Raw genomic sequence first — 18,320 nt, forward strand, 5'->3', positions numbered from 1 at the left:
CACAAGGGAAAGATGGGAGACAAGCTGAGACCCATGCTGGGATGCTTGTCTTCTCCAGAACTTGGTGAGGCAGCAGCCTCACCCAGCAGACTGCCACGCATTTCCCAGGACCTGTCTCCCTGGGAGCAGTAGGAGTGTCCGACATCTGACAGTGCCGTCTACGCCCGAGGCGTTTCAAGCAGTCATGTACATTGTTACCTTGCCGGTGACACTGACACCTTATGAAGAGAGATCCTAGGACCTCCCATTGGTAATGTGGGTGGTGGTCTTGTCTAGAGGTAAGCTGGTGATGGGACCCCTGCAGCAGTTCCCATCCCCACAGCACCGTGACGGTCACTAGAGTCTCATCAATGATCTCTAGAGCCACGCAATCAATCTTCAGAGACCTGATACTGCTTGCTGAGTTCCTGGCACCAGTCCCTCAGTGGTGGTCCCAAAGGTGCACCCTGGTCCCCGGAGTGCTGCCGCTGATCCCCTGAGCACTATCATTGGTTGCTAGACACATAGCATCACTCCACGGAACCCCTGTACTGCTCCCCAAGCACTAAACACCAGCCCTCCCGATACTGTGTGGAAGCAGAGACGGCAGCAGCACCGCCCTGGTCACTGAGGGAGGACCCTTGCTCTGAGGGCAAGGAGATTGATGTACCCAAGAGCAAAGTGTACCCTGCATTGCCAGCGGGTTTTCCCCCAGGCCCGTCAGCAAGCGCATGGCCACAAGGCCAATGGCCTGTACCCTGGCAGTTCTGGAACCTGTGGCGGTTCCTCCCTGCCCTGGAATACCAGGTACAATGCTCAGTCTCTGGTGCCTCAGAAAGGTGGTCAGCAACAGTATACCGCCCAGCTCAGATGAAGGATGGTTCTAAGGTACCCAGGTGCCTCCAGTAGCCTCGGACAAGGCTGCCCCAACTGGGGAAGTGGAATTAGTACCTCCCCCCATTCTAGCCTCTTCTTCCTCCTCACCTGATGAGACAGTGGGACCATCTCTCTTGGTTCCACAGTTCCACAAGAACTAAAGCGTGTTGGTTCAAACTTGGGCTTAGAAGCAGAGGATATAAAGGAGCTCACTGACGCCCTATTCAATATTTTGGCAGCAGCGTCCCCACTGAAGGTCACCCTTCCCGTCCATGAGGGGGTCATGAAACTTGTCAAGACCTTATGGTAGACCCCATCTTCTCTACCCTCTGTTTCTAAGTGCACAGAAAGTACTATGCCCTGTCAAGGGCTTTGAATATCTGTACTCTCATCCCTCCCCTCAGTCCTTAGTAGTCACAGTGGCCAATGAGAGAGAGACAAGGTCCGACCAGTTTGACCCCCCTAAAAAGGAGTCAGAGTCTAGTTCTTTTTGGTAGAAAAGATGACTGCTAGCTTGGAAACTGAGCATATTGAACCACCAAGTTTATCTGGGGCAATATGATTACAGTGTGTGGCACTTTATGGCCAAGTTTGCTCACTCTCTGCCACAGGAGTCCAAACAGAAGTTCTTGGCCATACTTGACAAGGCAGGACTATAGCCAGAGCCTCTCTCCAGGCAGCCTTAGATGCTGCCGACTAAACAGCTGGAACAAGGGCATTGGCTGTATCCATGAGATGGGCATCGTGGCTGCAGTCACCTGGCCTGTCCGTGGAAGTCTAGCAATCCATCCAGGACTTCCCCTTAGATGGATCGGCTGTATTTTCAGAACAAACTGATGGGCTGCGTGGACTAAAAGATTCTAGGGCCCACTATGCTCCTTGGCCTTTACCCTCCCACAGCCTCAAGGAAACATTTCAGGCCTCAACAGCCTCAGAGGTTTGGGGGCTAGGCCAGGGCTGAGCCCTATAGAAAGGAGGACAAGGGCTACAAGCACCGCCAGGGACAACTGTCAGCCACATTGACCCAATCAGGCTCTAGCTGCCACCCTCCTGGGAAAAAGCAGGCATTCTGAGGATGCGCCCAAGGGCAACCTCCCGGTCTACACCAAGGATCCAACCCCCCTCTTATTTTCAGACTGCCTATTGCCCTCCCTCCTTGCTTGGACTATTATAATATCAGACCAGTGGGTGCTCAGCACTGTAGCAATGGGGGGTATACCCTCCAGTTTATTTCCATTCCTCCTTCCCACCCCATGTGCCCTTCCCTCTTCAGCGATTTTTTTTCACGAGCAACTGCTTCTCTAGGAGGTGCATGCCCTCTTATGGGTGGGGGCCTTTAGAGGAAATGCCCAAAGAACTGAGAGGGAAAAGCTTCTACTCCTGCTACTTCCTGAGATCGAAGGCCAAAGAGGGTCTGTGACCTATCTCGGGCCTACAAGGCCTCAACAAATGTCTCAAGAAGTTGACGTTCCGCATGGTATCTCTGGCCTCCATTATCCCTTCCCTGGATCCTGGAAACTGGTACGCCGCCCTTGACTTAAAGGATGCATACGTCCACTGTTTCTATGTTCCGTGGCAACAGAAGGTTTCTACGGTTTGTGGTTGGAAGGACTTGCTACCAGTTTGCAGTGCTCCCATTTGGTCTAGCATCAGCACCAAGAGTGTTTACAAAATATATGGTAGTAGTTGCAACCTACCTCAGACATCGGGGTATTCAGATCTACCTGTATCTTGACAATTGGCTCATCAAGAGTCATTCGAGGCCACAAGTCCAACACAGTGTCATAGTAGTATGAGACACCTACCAAGTTCCGGGCCTGTTGATAAATGAACAAAAATCAACACTAGTCCCAGTACAAAGAATGGAGTTTATCGAAGCAGTTCTTGACTCTACCCAAGCCAGAGCTTTCCTTCCAGAAGCCAGATACTTGGCAATGTCAGATCTGATTGCCCAAGTCATGACTCACCACAGCCCAAGTATGCCTCAGACTGCTAGGGCACATAGCAGGATACACCTATGTACAGCACGCAAAGCTATGTCTTAGACCCCTACAGATTTGGCTGGCATCGGTCTACTCTGTAGCCAAACAACATTTGGACATGGTCCTCATAAAACCACCGCAAATTCTTACCTCTTTAGCATGGTGGTCGAACCCACACCATGTGACAGAAGGGGTTCCATTTGCAACTCCATATCCCTGGTGTTGGATGCCTTGGACTTGCGGTGGGCAGTCCACCTCAGTACACTCAGGACCCAGGGCCCGTGGTCTGTGGTCTCAAGAGGAGCTGTTATGTATAAACGTGAGGGAACTCAGAGCCACCCGTCTGGTTTGCGAAGTGTTCTTTCCCCAGCTGTCGGGCAAAGTAGTGCAGGTATTGGTGGACAACGCAGTATCAGTGTTCTGTGTCAACAAGCAAGGGGGAGCAGCACAGTCATCAGCTCTCTGCCAAGAAAGCCCTTTGTTCTGTATCCACCATGTCCATCTATAAGCCTCTCATCTCCTGGGGGTCTTGAACACTTTAGCAGGTTGCCGCAACTGGTCGTCCTCCTCACACCACAAATGGTCCTCTATCTGGATGTCACTGGAACACCTTCCAGAAGTGGAGAACTCCCCAGGTGGACCTATTCACTACCAAACAAAACAGAAAATGTCATTGGCATTGTTCTCTGCCCGGCCTCAACAAGGCTCGCTTTCAGTCCCTTTCTCCTGTTATGGATATGCAACCTGATGTATGCCTTTCCACCAATGCCTCTCATCAACAAGGTTCTTATGAAGATCAAGAGGGACAAGGCCATGAGTCATCATCATGATAACCCTGGCTTGGCGTGCTTGTGGATGCTTGCAAACCGCCTGAACCTGCTCTCGCAGGACCACAGACCACTGCTGCACCTGAACCTTGCCTCCCTGCACCTGGCAGCATGAATACTGCATGGCTAAGCCTCGAGGAACAGGCTTGCTCCAGACAGGTCCAACATGTTCTTTTAGAAAGCAGGAAACCCTCTACCAGGGCTACTTACCTGGCTAAGTGGAAGTGCTTCACTTGCTGGGTGTCGGAATGGAACCTTTCTCCATTTCAGTCATCTTTACAATCCATCCTAGAATATCTGTTCCATCTAAAGCACCAAGGTTTGGCACTCTTGTCGATCAGGGTACACCTGGCGGCAGCCATATCAGCCTTCCACTCTCACATCCGGAGCAGATCAGTCTTCTTGCATGCAATGACAATCAGATTTCTCAAGAGTCTGGAAAGACTCCACTGGTCCTTTCCTCGTAGCAATCACTTCTGCGAGACAGGTCTCTGAGATCAAATCTTTAATCTCAGAACCCCCTTACACAGTGTTCTGTAAGGACATGGTTCAGCTGCGCCTCCACCCAGCCTTCATGCCGAAGGTGATATTGCAGTTTCATGTCAATCGGGATATCCTCCTGCCAGTGTTCTTCTCAAAGCTATAGAACTCTGAGGAGAGACATCTACATGCTCTGGATGTTGGACATGCCCTGGCTTTCTACCTTGAGTGAACCAAGCCCTTCTGTAGCTCATCTCAGCTTTTCATTGCAGAGGCTGACAGGATGAAGGGACTCCTGATGTCATCTCAGAGTATTTTATCCTGGATCTCCACCCATGAGCAGGCAAAGGTTACACCTTCTCCAGTAATGACAGCTCATACAACAAGAGCACAGGTTCCTCAGCAGCATTCCTGGCCCATGTTCCAGTCCGGGACATCTGCAGGGCCGCGACATGGTCAGCTGTCCATACTTTCATGACACACTATGCCATCACTCAAAAGGCCTGAGATGACACTGGCTTTGGCAGAGCGGTGTTGCAATCGACCTATCCATGAACTCCTGGCTCACCTCCAGAGGCACTGCTTGCAAGTCACCTGACGTGGACTGGACAGGTGCAAGCACTCGAAGAAGAAAAAATGATTACCTATATCTTGTAACTGTTCTTTGAGATGTGTTGCTCATATCCTTCCATGACTCGCTCTTCTTCCCCTTTGTCGGAATTCCGATGGGGAGAACTGAAGGGCCCCTTATACCAGTGCATATGTGTACGACTCCAGAGAGTGTAAGAGCCGGCCCTTCGGATACCACGGGGGGGAAAGACTTCTGGCACCGGTACATGTGGCGAGCACAGACACCAGACATAGAATGGACATGAACAGCACGTCTCAAAGAACAACAGGAGAGGTGGGTAACTGCTTTTTTCAGGATTAGGGTCCAAATTTGTAATTACCACTTACTGGTGTTACCTTTTTTCAGTTAAAGGCTGAACAGAGCAACTTCTTCATGTTAATGAATTTTTTCCCTATTTCATGATCTTCAGCTTTACATAAAAGCGGAAGTTGGACGTTGAGCCAGTGTTGATGTTTGCAATATGGCTCATACAAAAAACACACAGGCTAACTTCTTTAAAAGGCATTCCATAAGATTCACAAGCTGGCACAAAATACAAATGCTGTTACCACAAATCTGATTACTGAATTGCAGAGTCATGCCTATTGTGGCAAGCTTTCAGTATCTCAGCCATGTGCATTAGTGTTGCAGGAACTAGTTTGTGACAAACATAAATGAAGCATTAGAATTCAAAAATAAAATTTGTGACATTTTATTAATTAAGATTTTTTAAAACATGATATAACTTTTTTTTTTTAAAGAAAGATGGAGTCATTGTTTTATGACCAAACTGTCAGTAATTAACTCCTTAACAATCTAGATTTCCTTCAATGTATCCAAATGATGGCACTATTGCTACATCCACTTTCAGAGGGTATTAGAGAGCAAACATTAGGAGGCTAAGATCTTGTCAACACTACAGGTTACTTGGGTATAACTTGCATCGCTCAGGGGTGTGAATAATCCACACAACTGAGTGACATAAATTACCTGTGTAGACAGTGCTATGTCTATAACAGAGCTTCTCCCACTGACATAGTTACCATCTCTCAGAGGCAGGAATTATTAAGCCACGAGAAGAGTTCTGTCCTGTGAGCTTAGAGCATCTCCACCACAAGCACTGTAAGTGCTGTTTTGTAAATGTACACTCAGAACCCTTTTCCATTATAATTAGAAATTGTACCATATTATTTCCATAGGTTGCCAGATTGTTTTCAAGAGAGACCCTTTGCCCTTGAGTGTCAAAGTGCATTGTTATTTATGGGATACTAATGTATGGTTATTGTCTAAACAGTTTCCTATATTGAACGCTGATCTGCAGACAACGAGTGGCAGCCAGGAAAAGCAGTCCTGGTGGGAAAAGGCACTCTATTCGCCGCTCTTTCCTGCATCACAGTGTGACGGTAAGAAGACATCTATTACTGAACTAACTGTGTTAAAATTGCTAACTTTACAGATGACCAGAAATAAAACTTCCAGCTATATATAACATTAATTAGTTTTTATTATAAATGCTAATTTGGGGGATAACAGCGGCATGGTCAGATTAAATCACATTTTTAATAAACATCTGCTTATCCATATCACTGATAACTTTAGATTTATTTAAAATGAAAATATTAAAAAAAAAATTTTTTTCTAAATGTTATGCCAGTTCACTTTTTGCCTTTTTTTTTCTCACGTTGGACTATAAAATAGATGAGTCAGCTTCACTTCTTTTTCTATTTATTTTCTAGTTATATTAACACAGTGTTGCAATGTTTGGATTGCTCACACAAAGGGGAATGCGTGTTAAAAAACAAAAAAAGAGATTCCTTGAAGGCCTTTGATCTGTAAGAACTTGTCTTTAGAAAAACTTAAATTTGGGGCCAAAATTGACCTGATACTATCCCTTTAACATATGTGACTTTGAAAGCACTTCACTAAATTTTGGTACATTTGTCAGACTGGGTACATTTGTAATAAATTGTCGGACTGGTTTTTAATAAGTTCAGCCTTTTTTTTCTTTGCTCTAAAATTTCAAATAAACTTTGGATCCAGTTTGAGATTGCCTAATAGTCAGTTGTACTTATTGTGGACTAAATTGTTTGAGTATTTGGGGAAGTAGTAGTGGAGGCCACAATAGAGAAAGTTAGTTGTCAAGGGAGTAATTGTAACTTGGCCTGAGATGCTGCAGCGGAGGGTCTGGCAGTAGGGCCACAAGTCCTTTGTTGACTTATGGTTGGAGGGGAAAGGTTACTGGTCGATTGCCCTTCATGAAATTGCATATCAAATAGGTTATTCAAGGCAATGGTGGTATATCTCTCCTATTGGGGAGTGGATTTGATTTTGGCTACCATTAAGGTGTAAATAAGGTATCATTTTTTAATGGTGAGAGTAATTAACGATTGGAACAATTTACAAAGGGTTGTGGTGGATTTTCCATCACTGACTATTTTTAAATCAAGATTGGATGTTTTTCTAAAAGTCATGCTTTAGGAACTATTTTGCAGAAGTTGTATGGCCTGTGTTATAAAGAAATTCAGAGTAGATGATCACAATAGTGCTGTTTGGCCTTGGAATCGATGAATTGGGGAAGGAATGGTTAACAATCTGGGAATTTGACAGGATGTTGGGGTTAGGAGGGTGCCAAACAGATAATGGGACCTCCTGTTGGCAGGTGCCTAGTGCAAATACTTGTTCTATAAAGGATCCATTCCCTGATAAACCGGAATTGGAAGCTGATTAGGGGAAAGCATTTTCTCAAGACGATGGGGTTGGGGCTGTAGATGACTTGTACATCAAGGAGACCATAATGGATGTTTAATGACATGTGAGAGAATTTGGGTTTTTGTTCCTCCTGTAGGAGTGTTGACATAGAATCATAGAATATCAGAGTTGGAAGGGACCTCGGGAGGTCAATCTGGGAATTTGACATCAATCTGACATCTCATAAAGCACCAGCACAATTGGCATTAATTGGCATGTGCAGGAGAGAAATTAAGTGATTGAAATAGTCCTGGAGACTGAACTACTTTCCCATTGTTAGTACTAAAAAAAATACTCTATAAATACTTTACATTTATTATTTAATTTCTTAGGAGTGGTAAGAGAATGTATTCATTCTGTAATTTTTAATTATATTTAGTAATTCTTAGTAATGTCTCATTTTTAAACACTATGTAGCTGAATTGCTTAGAAATCAAATTATCTAACATTTTATTAGACTTATAAGAAGTTAGAAAAACAATACTAAGTAATTTGGTTAATTGTTCAATATTAATTACCAAATATTACTATATATTACTTGTAGAATGCACAAGTTATTTTAGAGAGAGACGGTTGGTGAGTTAACATCTTTTAATGGACCAACTTCTATTGGTGAGAGAGGCATCTTGTCTCTCAGATATCCTGGGACCGACACGGCTACAACACCACTGCATACAAATTTTTATTTATTCTAAAACATTAAGTTACTCATTTCAGATGTTCAGTGCCCAGTAGTAAAAAGTCACATTTCAGTATAACTACAGAATTATTGCATAACAGCAAATAAATGGAGTTAGGCAAACAGTCAGATAACACAACAATCTTAATCTTGAACTACACTGTGCTACAGCATCGTACACATACTAACTAATGCAGCTACATTTGGACCATCACTAGCTGAGAACTCCATTAAGCAACCTTTGCTAGTACAAGTTATAGTCACAGACTCCTTTTCAGTTTGTTTAAAGATGGTATCAATCTGTCTAGAGTTCAAAATATTTTCAAAATATATTAGTGTAATTGTGTTAACATAAATATTTTTGGAAAAATCTCTAGGTGTATACGTGGTAACTCCCATCATTCTGCTGAGTGAAATTGACCTATTTTTCACTACCACCTTCTGGTGAGCTGTCATACCAACTTTAGTGGTAGAATGTATTTAATCTGAGGAAGGGGGAAGGCATAGAAAATATGCGTGAAATCCTGCTTCCTAAGTCAATGGCAAAACTACTGTTCCATTAACTTATATTTTTTTAATGTAGTGGTGTCCCTTTGAGATGAGGTTTGAGGGCACTCTGGTGAGGAGAAACTTGCATTGTACTTCATTGTTTAAAGCTGTCAAACCAGAACCTTTCAGTTAACACACAACTTAGGCCTGGTCTACACTATACGGTTAGGTCGAATTTAGCCACATTAGGTCGATTTAAAAATGAATGCGACCACACAACCAACTCCGTTCCATTGACTTAAAGGCTCTTAAAATTCTGTACTCCTCCCCAGCGAGGGGAGTAGCTCTAAAATCAACTTTGCTGGATCGAATTTGGGGCAGTGCGGACGCAAATCAACGGTATTGGCCTCCGGGAGCTATCCCAGAGTGCTATATTGTGGACAGCACTTTGAACTCCAATGCACTAGCCAGGTACACAGGAAAGCCCCAGGAACTTTTAAATTTAATTTCCTGTTTGGTCAGCATGGTGAACTCAGCAGCACAGGCGGCCATGCAGTCCCCCCAGAATCATAGAGCGTAGATTGTTTCTACGCTTCCCCTATCATCTCTGTCCCTGAGGTTATTGCAGATTAGAAGGCGAAAAAACACACTCGTGATGACATGATTTCCGAGCTCATGCAGTCCTCCCACACTGATAGGGCATGGCTTAATGCACGGAGGCATTCATTGGCAGAGGCCAGGAAAGAATTAAGTGAGCACCAAGAGCAGAGGCAGGACGCGATGCTGAGGCTAATAGGGGAGCAAACTGACATGATCAAGCGTCTGTTGCAGATGCAATAAAGTTAACATGAGCACAGACCCCCGCTGCATCCACCGTATAACCGCCTACCCTCCTCCCCATGTTCTATAGCCTCCTCACCCAGCCGCCCAAGAACGTGCGGGGGAGGAGACTCCGGGCACCCAGCCATTCCACTGCAGAGGATGGCCTAAGCAATAAAAGGCTGTCATTCAAACAGTTTGATTTTTAGTGTGGCTGCAATAAACAATGTGGCCTTGTCCTTCCCTCCTCCTCCCCCACCCCGTCTGGGCTACCTAGTCCGTTATCTTTTTTTTTTCTTTTTTAATTAATAAAGAATGCATGGTTTCAAAACAATAGTTACTTTATTTCGAATGGGGGAGAGTGGTTGGCTTACAGGGAATTAAAATCAACAAAGGGGGCAGGTTTGCATCAAGGAGAAAAATATACAACTCTCATTCCATAACCTGGCCAGTCATGAAACTGGTTTTCAAAGCGTCTCTGATGTGCAGCGCTTTGCTGTGCTCTTCTAATCGCCCTGGTATCTGGCACGAAACGATTGTCTGACATTGCTTTCACGGAGGGAGGAGCGACTGACGACATGTACCCAAAACCACCTGCAACAATATTTTTGCCCCATCAGGCATTGGGAGCTTAACCCAGTATTCTAACGGGCAGCAGAGACTGTGGGATGCACTGCTCCGTAAGTCGATGCTAGCCACAATAGTGAGGATGCACTCGGCCGACTTAATGCGCTTAGTGTGGACATACGCAAACGACTTCTATAAAATCGACCTAATTTACCCTGAGATAAATCTGAAGAAAACTTATTAGATGTTATACATTTTAGTGAAATGTAGATAACCTTGTTTCTTAATGAGATTTTCCTCTTCCTTTTTTGTCTCCTCCACTCTGAAACAAAAACATCTCAAGAATGTTACACAAATGCCAAGGGAGAGAATGGTGTGGGAGAATACCCGGATGTAAAGGAAGTTCCCAACAATGAAGAACATCTTTTAGATTTTAATATGGTGAGTGATTTATTTTTATCCTCTGTCATCACAGGCTTTGTGGCTGGCCCCAGTTATATTCCAGACTACAAATTCTGACTCTCTCCACATTTTCATTTTGAAGCCACTTTCTTATCCTGGCGTTTTTCGCAAACCCCTCACCATGCTTACCTGTCTTTTGGCCAGGAGGGTGGAATGTAATCCCTCTGGGCTGATTGTGAATTGATTGGTCAGATGTGCTGGAAGAGTGCTGTATTTTTTCTTCACAGAGCTTACCTAGGGTGGGACAATGTGCTCCTGTAAACCACACAGAGCCAGCTGTTAGGGGAGTTAACAATATGTCTGAACTTTGTGTCCTTCTCATAAGTGACAAACTGCTGCTTTAAAGTGAATGCTACTTCTGCAGTAGGAGAAAATGCCTTTTGTCCCAGTTATTGCTACACTTCACTTTTGCTAAGAACGATAGCTTAGATACACCTCTACTTATTGAATTGCCCAGCAGGGTATATTGTGTAGTGCTGCTAGCATCTAGATTTTGCACTCAACATACTCCTGTAAAATCATTGATGCAGCTGCAAATACGATGTGTTTCCAGAAGTGTGGCGTGATGCAGACAAACTAGCATGATGTGACACTTTAGGATTTGGGAATGACTTGGAGAGTTACTCTCCAGTTAGCAGTGATAATAATATACTCAGAATTACAAATGTGGTTCAGAAATTGGCAAGAAAGTCAGAAATGGAAGACATTGAACGAAAAGAGGGGTGAGAAAAATGCTTTCCTGAATGTGGACTTGTCATCACAGCCCAACCCTAGCTATTCATGTCTGTTAGAGAGGGGAAGTGAGAACTGTAACTCTGAATAACTGTGGCATCTTGCCCCAACTCCCAAAATAAATCATTATAAAATCTGCCGGCTTATAAATAGACAAATCTGTTCTGTTTTCCACTGTACCAAATAAACTATCAATTTAAATCCTTAGGTTTCTTCTGTTCATGAAGCAAGGTGTACAGATGGTAGAAATTCTGGAGCAAAACCAAATGGCTTCAGGAAGAAAATATACTCCAGCGATAGCTCCAGCTCTGAAGAGACAGCTTCAGAAGGTGGAAGTGAATGGGCTGATCCTTGTGAGGAGGAGCTTTTTTCTCGAACTCACCTATAAAACTCCAGAATACAACAAATGATTTAAAAGTAACCTGAGATGGAAAACTGTCCTTCCTGAGGGTCTGTAGCTCTAAAACAACAACTTGAGTTTCCTCTTCAGTTAACGGATTCAGATATGTATTTATCTTTCTCTTCTTGCTTATTTTATAGTTAGGGACATAACTGTCCTGTTGAATATTTTACTTTCTCCAAACTGTTAAATTCTTGGCTATTTGAACTAGACTAGATTGTGTTGTCAAATCAAGAATGGATGTGCATGTGCTTGTCTTAGTGGTACCACTGCTTTTTTGCATCTTAACTGCAGTTATTATTGTTCGTAACTGTAGCCCTACCACTATTACTATCTTATTAGCATTGCAGTGTCTACAACTACTTCTGCTGTTCAGACTTTAGCTTTTGGCACATTTAGGATTTGTTCTTTGAGAACTGGGAGATAAATACTAAACACTGTAATCTATCAGTGCCTTTCTGAATGCAGGAGAAAAGCATGAATGACTTGTCCAGTCTTCATTCAGTAAATCTCATAACTTTGAAGTAGGAACAACAGGGTTGTGCTTTAGAGACTTACAGAAACTGTGTTTTCTATCCTATGATTTTCCCCTCCCTCCCCCCATCCTGCAAACCAACACTGAAAATGCTATGGTTTGTAGTCTTCTTGCTAACTGGAGAAGCCAAGGATTTTTGTAGGTATGGAGGCAATGTGGGTTTTCTTTTCTTCCTTGTTTTTTTTTTTTTGTCCTTTTTAGTGACTTGCCATTATAAGGTAGAAGTATTTAAAAAAAACACCAAACCCCTCCCCACCCCCAAACCACTGGGGTTATGTGGGTATTGTTGTAAACTTTGTAACAAGTAATAAGGATTTTGTCTTGTTGCAAATGATTGCATTAGTGTAACCTGCAAATGCATCCTATATTGAATTTGAGCCTGATGACTAAAACTATCTAAAATGCTCAGAATGTTCAGTGTTTTATATGCAAAAGGTCAGTGCTTCACTTGAGAGAAATCCTGTGGCTGCTGCAGTTAGCTGCTGTTGTGGCTGTAATTTAGTAAATCTCGTAGTTCATTTTGTGTTCCTGAGAGAATGTTAGGGGCAAGTTATGTGTGTGGTGGGTGGGAGGGCGGGGAGGGCGGGAAGTGATGACTTACAACATACATGTGTGATTGCAGTAGTGATTGTTGCTTTATGTGACTTGCTTTTAAATTTTATTTTGTTAACCTAGAAAGTCAATACATCATCAAGTTGCATCTGTACAAGACTATCAGCTCCTTGTGCTTTTTAACACATTATGCAAAATTTATAAGACAGGAGGAGCAATATTTGCAAAACTAAACATCCTAAGTTTTTACCAACTATGTTTTTTAAAAAAACTAATCTATACAATAGCAGCATGTCTATAACAGCAGGAAGTGCAGACAGTCTAGTACTGACTTGAAAAAGCTTAACCGTTAATTTTGACAGGCAATAAAAACTCCTAAGAATTATAGCTGTTCGAAATGTGTTCTGAACTGGCTTTGAAATATGTTCTGTGGCAGGGAAGTGAATTGAATAACTGGGTTTTGTTGCCTTTTCTTAATTGATAGTACAAAAATTAAGATCTGTGGTTATAAAGCCATGGAAGGCTGCATCTATCCTTTTTGTTGAAACCCTTACTTAATTGGCTTTGTTTGTTCTTACCAGGAAAAATGTTCTGATCCTGCTATTAAACTACATTATCTTAGGGTTTATAGTCATACAACAAATCTTTTGACACTTTAAATTTTTTTAAAATTTTTATTTATTTGCAGATTTTTGATAGGTTTTTATGTATTTTACTTTCTTCTGGAGCTTCCTTAAGAGGTTGTGTAGCACCTGCACTGAAAACTATTTATCTGTAAACGTAAAAGTAAAATGAACATAACATGTAAATTCCTCGAATCACTACAAGGAAGAATGGAATTGAGCTTCATTCTAGAATAAAAAATGACCAAACGGACATATTTCAAACACAATCTTTAGCTCAGTTTATTTTGGATAGAGCTGCTTTTTTAGTAAGAAAGGGCTCAAAAACAACAAAGGTGTTGACTTTAGTTACATTGTGGTGTAATATTCCAGCACCTTTGGGGGAAAATAAAATGGTATATAAATGAGCTTGGGCAATAACAAATTGTCTGTACTTGTTTTCATAGTTTAATGGCTAAAGCTCTGAAGCTTTCAGTGAGAGAGTTGAGGTGTGGTTTTTAGTTTTTCTGTATGGATAGAGACACAAAAAAGCATTAAAGGTTGGCAAACGCTGAACTGCACTGTGGTATGAAGCGCATTGCATATCCATAGCACTGAAATATCAGTTTTCCATTCCTGGGCTGAAATTTGTTTCTACTGTTTTTTGCTTCAAGTGGTTGTATTTGTTCTGATTTCATGTACACCAGAGTAACTGATTTTGTTTTCTTGTGGGGTTACTTAACACCGAATAAAAATATAAAAGGACAGTCGGATGGCCTGTGTGTATTCTTTTTGCTTTAGTTAAGATATATAATTCTCATTCAAATTTGAACATACAACACTTAGTAATTAAATATTTTGAGGTAGAGGATACAGAGTGCCGATATCTAACATGACTCTTTCCATTGCTATATGTCTTTCTGCTCTTCGCTTGTGTTTTAGTCTAATTGAGACAAATATGCACTGCATGTGTCATTGAAATCTTTGGACCCTTGAACTTCTCTTAGGAAAAAAAACATTTGAGAAGAGGTGAGCACACATCAGAATTCCTGCCTAATTACCATTGTAGAAAACTTCATACCCTTAGATTTAAAAGACTCAGAAACCTGTTATTCAGAGAAGATACTGGATCACTACAAAGAGAATTAATAAGAATAATCAACTGGGGAACACTAATCTAACCTCCCTGATCAGTGAGATTGAGAGAATTTTTTGCATAGCATTCTTCCCCCAACCTAAACTCAGCCATTCAGACTCAGAATAGATTTGATTTGTAGAACTACTGTGAATATGATTCTTGCTTTTTGAAAACCACTAATCTTAACCAAGTGCCTGAAAGTGAAGTAGAAACTTCTCTTTTGTATCATCTTGAACTGCATAGCTAGGATTTTTTTTTTAAATTGATACCTGGAGTCCCTATATATCCATAGTTAGACACGTAAGCTAAATGGCTTCATTTTCACTGATTTCAGTAGGAAATCTTCTGTAGATGATAGGTATTATATGCCCTAAATTCTAACAGCAGCTCTAACACACACAGCATAATGAAAAGTGTAACTTGGCCCTCCACACAGAATGAGTCTGACTTTCATGAACTAAACCAGTGGTGCCCAACCTTTTTGTGGCCAGTAGCACATTCATGTTTTCAGAGGAGTATGGTGGGTGTCAACAATTACTCACATACAGGGCCGGCTCCAGGCACCACATGCTACAGGGCAGCATTCTGTCCATTCTGCAGTCGGAGTGGTTTGGGGGTTTTTTTGTTTTGTTTTTGTGTTTTGGGCTTTTTTGGCACCAGTTCTGGGCAGTGCAGAGAGGAGCCGGGAGGACAGAACACTGGCACCCGCAGCCTGCAGCCCCGGAGTTCTCTGTCCCCAGCAGGTGTGGTGCCACGGCTTCTCTCCCCTGCTGGGCACTAGGTGGGTGCACATAAATGCCCTGGCAGGCGCCATGGTGCCCACAGGCACCACACGGGACCACTGGACTAAACAGTATGGAAATAGTACAAAAATACACAGGTATGTGACACACATCTGTACAAAATTTCATAGACAAAAGTATTTAATTGATGGTACCTGTTTTGCAGAGTTCCAGTGTCTTGGTCATTTTTCTCAATTACCTAAATCCATAGAGATGAAAACAATTGTAACTCTGTTCTTAAATTTCATTTCTTGGAAGGATGATTGTGGTATAATCTGTGGAGGCCACAAAATCAACAGGTTGAGTATTGGAAATACATATACTTCAGAGAGAGAGTTCCAAACAATTTCCACAGATTTATCTGTATGAAGGTCCACTAAAGTCAATGTCCAGCATATAGCTAAATCCTTGCACACATCTAGCAACATTTACCTCTAATTTCAAAGGTTGCAATAATTTCCAAATTGAAATTCTAATCCTAATAATTTCAGACATTAACTGTTTTAGAAAAATAGTTCATTTTCTTTTTGTGATGATAGAGTTTTGTTAAATGGATTAAATTGGTCAGCCAGGCCTTTTGAGCATTATATTTGAATGGTTACTACAGATTTCTCAAACTTCCCCTTCCAGTATGTGATACAAGCAACACCTCTATTTTGCATGGACAGCAAGTTCTATTAGTCGTTTAAGTGCCGAGTCAGGTCCATCTGGTTATAATTGACTTTAATGTGCACTCCCATCAGCTGTAATAGTCTTTAGCTGCAAAGAAGACTTTTTTCAGTAAACAACTGTACTGATGCTTAACTATTAGTTGCTCTTAAGAATTGTGTGGAATTCTTTCTTCCCTTTAGAAATGTCAGAGAAATTATTCTCAGTATAATCTTTATACCAAATGCCTTTGTCAACAGGAAAGGGTTATTGGAAAGTACCTTCTGATCCACGGGACCAAATCAGTACAAGCAGTACTGTACTGTACACAGTACAAGCAGTGATCCTTAAAAGCAAAGTCCAGTGAATGAGTTTGACCATTGCTCCATTCCCTCCAGCTTTTGGATGTCTTTAGCTTGTTTACTTTTGTCTCAACCTTTCCAGACTAGTGTACCCCCTTCAGGAGTCTGATTTGTCTTGCATACCCCAAGTTTCACCTCACTTGCTTACAAAATCAGACAAAATACAGAAGTGTCACAACACACTACTACTACTGAAAAATTGCTTACTTTCTCATTTTTACCATGTAATGAAATTAATCAACTGGGGGACTGGACTCGATTACCTCTTGAGGTCCCTTCCAGTCCTAGAGTCTATGAATATAAATATTGTACTTCCATTTGGGTGTATGGTATATAGAGCAAAATTAACAAGTAATCGTATGAAATTTTAATTTGTACAGACTTTGCTAGTGCTTTTCATGTACCCTGTGATTAAACTAGATAAATGTCTAGAAGAATTGATGTAATCCCAGGAAGACATCTGTGTATCCCTTTAGTATAATTCATAATTTGTATGTGAGAGACACCTTTCGCTGAAAATTTCAAAACTGCTTTACAAAGAGTGTAAGGATATTATCTCGGCCTATTGAGCAGGAGGGTAATTCTAAGGCACTTGCCAGTTGGGCATCCCACTTGCTGGGTAAACAAAGAGCTAGGAATGCTCAGCTCTTTCATTTGCTGGAAAGCTAGCTAGGGAGTGGCTCACCCTCCTGACTGTCCTCCCCACAGCCTACTTTGTTTCCTCTCATTGGTGAGGTCACTGGCAAAGCTCATCCTAATTTAGCACAAGTTGTAGAGGCAGAAGTAATTGATGTTGCATCGCTTCCTGCTCTTCTCTGCAGAAGGCGCTGTGTGCATTGGAGACTGAATACAGTTCATTCTCCCTTCAACCCTTCTGTGATAAAGGAATGAGGAAAAAGACTACAAAAGGAACCTCAGAGACTCCAGGGAAAGGGTGGGCAGAGAGACCCACAGTAGTAGTAGAGAGCCTATCCCACCTATGAAATAAGTACACCTCTACCCCGATATAATGCAACCCGATGTAAGGCGGGTTTGCATACAAGGCGGTAAAGCTCTGACACGCTGCTCTGAGCAGTGTGCTAAGGGTGCCGGTCCAGGCTGGGGCTGAAGGGTTCGATAAGTGGCAGAAGGTCTCGGGCGCGGTCGGGGCTCTCCCTCCTCCCCGGGTCTGGGGGGCAGGAGCTGTGGAGGGGCAATTTTGAGGGCCCCACACTCCTAGAGTGGCCTGACAGATTAGCGGGGGGCCATGAGCCTCCCGCTCTACTTCCTTCCGGCCCTAGCCGTGTCGCTTGGGGAAAGGGAGCCCCTCTGCATTCACTAGCAGCAGTGGAAGCGGAGCAGCCCGGCCCCAGCCCACTCCACTCCGCCAGCTCCCAGCTGCGGTGCTCCGCTTCCCACCGCACGTGAGTACGGGGCAAGTGTCCTTTCCCCAACCTCTCCGCACTCGGCCGTGGCGGGAAGTGGAGCGACGTCGCCCCAGCCATGTCGCTGGGGGGTGGCTGGGGAAAGGTCCTGCACTCATCTGCCCGGCGGGAACTGGAGCGCCATGGCAGGGAGCTGGCGGAGTGGAGCTGGCTGGGGCTGGGCTGCTCCGCTTCCTGCCGCCTCTGCGGGGAGCAATGATTTCCCTACACCCCCCCTGAATTTCCCCAACAGCCCCCTTTGTTTTGTGAGCTAGTTACATACCAATTCAGTGACTGTTTGGAAATCTGAATTTAAACTGAAACATTAATACGCACTTTAAAAGCTTATACAGTGTATGATAAAATATGTGTATCTGAAAAAGTATAATAGATTTGAAAAGTGTGAACATAGACTAGCTTCCTTGCTTCCTTATGCAGCTGTTGTTTTTTATGATGTCAGTGCATTCATTTCAATGACGTTGGCCAACCTAATAATTTCAAATGATGATTTGTAAGCGAAGTCTAAATGAGCTCTCCCTGACAGCTAGTGATGAGCTGGGGCTGCGGGGAAAGGCTTCAGGGCCAGATCATATTTACATTCACATCTAATCTACCTAGGTATCCAGCAAACAGAGCTGTGTTGTCCAT

General features: G+C 43.0%; 1 protein-coding gene across 3 annotated transcripts in view; it reads left to right on the top strand.

The window, feature by feature from the left end:
* KIAA0232 (KIAA0232 ortholog) overlaps positions 1-14,106 on the top strand; it is a 120,000-nt gene extending 105,894 nt beyond the window's left edge. For all 3 annotated transcript variants that reach the window (XM_050947348.1, XM_050947349.1, XM_050947350.1), the window contains 3 exons: positions 6,049-6,157; positions 10,400-10,497; positions 11,459-14,106. In XM_050947348.1, coding sequence (XP_050803305.1) covers positions 6,049-6,157; positions 10,400-10,497; positions 11,459-11,638 — 387 coding nt within the window. In that variant the 3' untranslated portion in view covers positions 11,639-14,106. The remainder of the gene's footprint in view (positions 1-6,048; positions 6,158-10,399; positions 10,498-11,458) is intronic.
* The last annotated feature ends 4,214 nt before the right edge of the window (positions 14,107-18,320 follow it).

Source organism: Gopherus flavomarginatus, chromosome 3 (assembly GCF_025201925.1).
Source record: "Gopherus flavomarginatus isolate rGopFla2 chromosome 3, rGopFla2.mat.asm, whole genome shotgun sequence".
NCBI lineage: Eukaryota > Metazoa > Chordata > Testudines > Testudinidae > Gopherus > Gopherus flavomarginatus.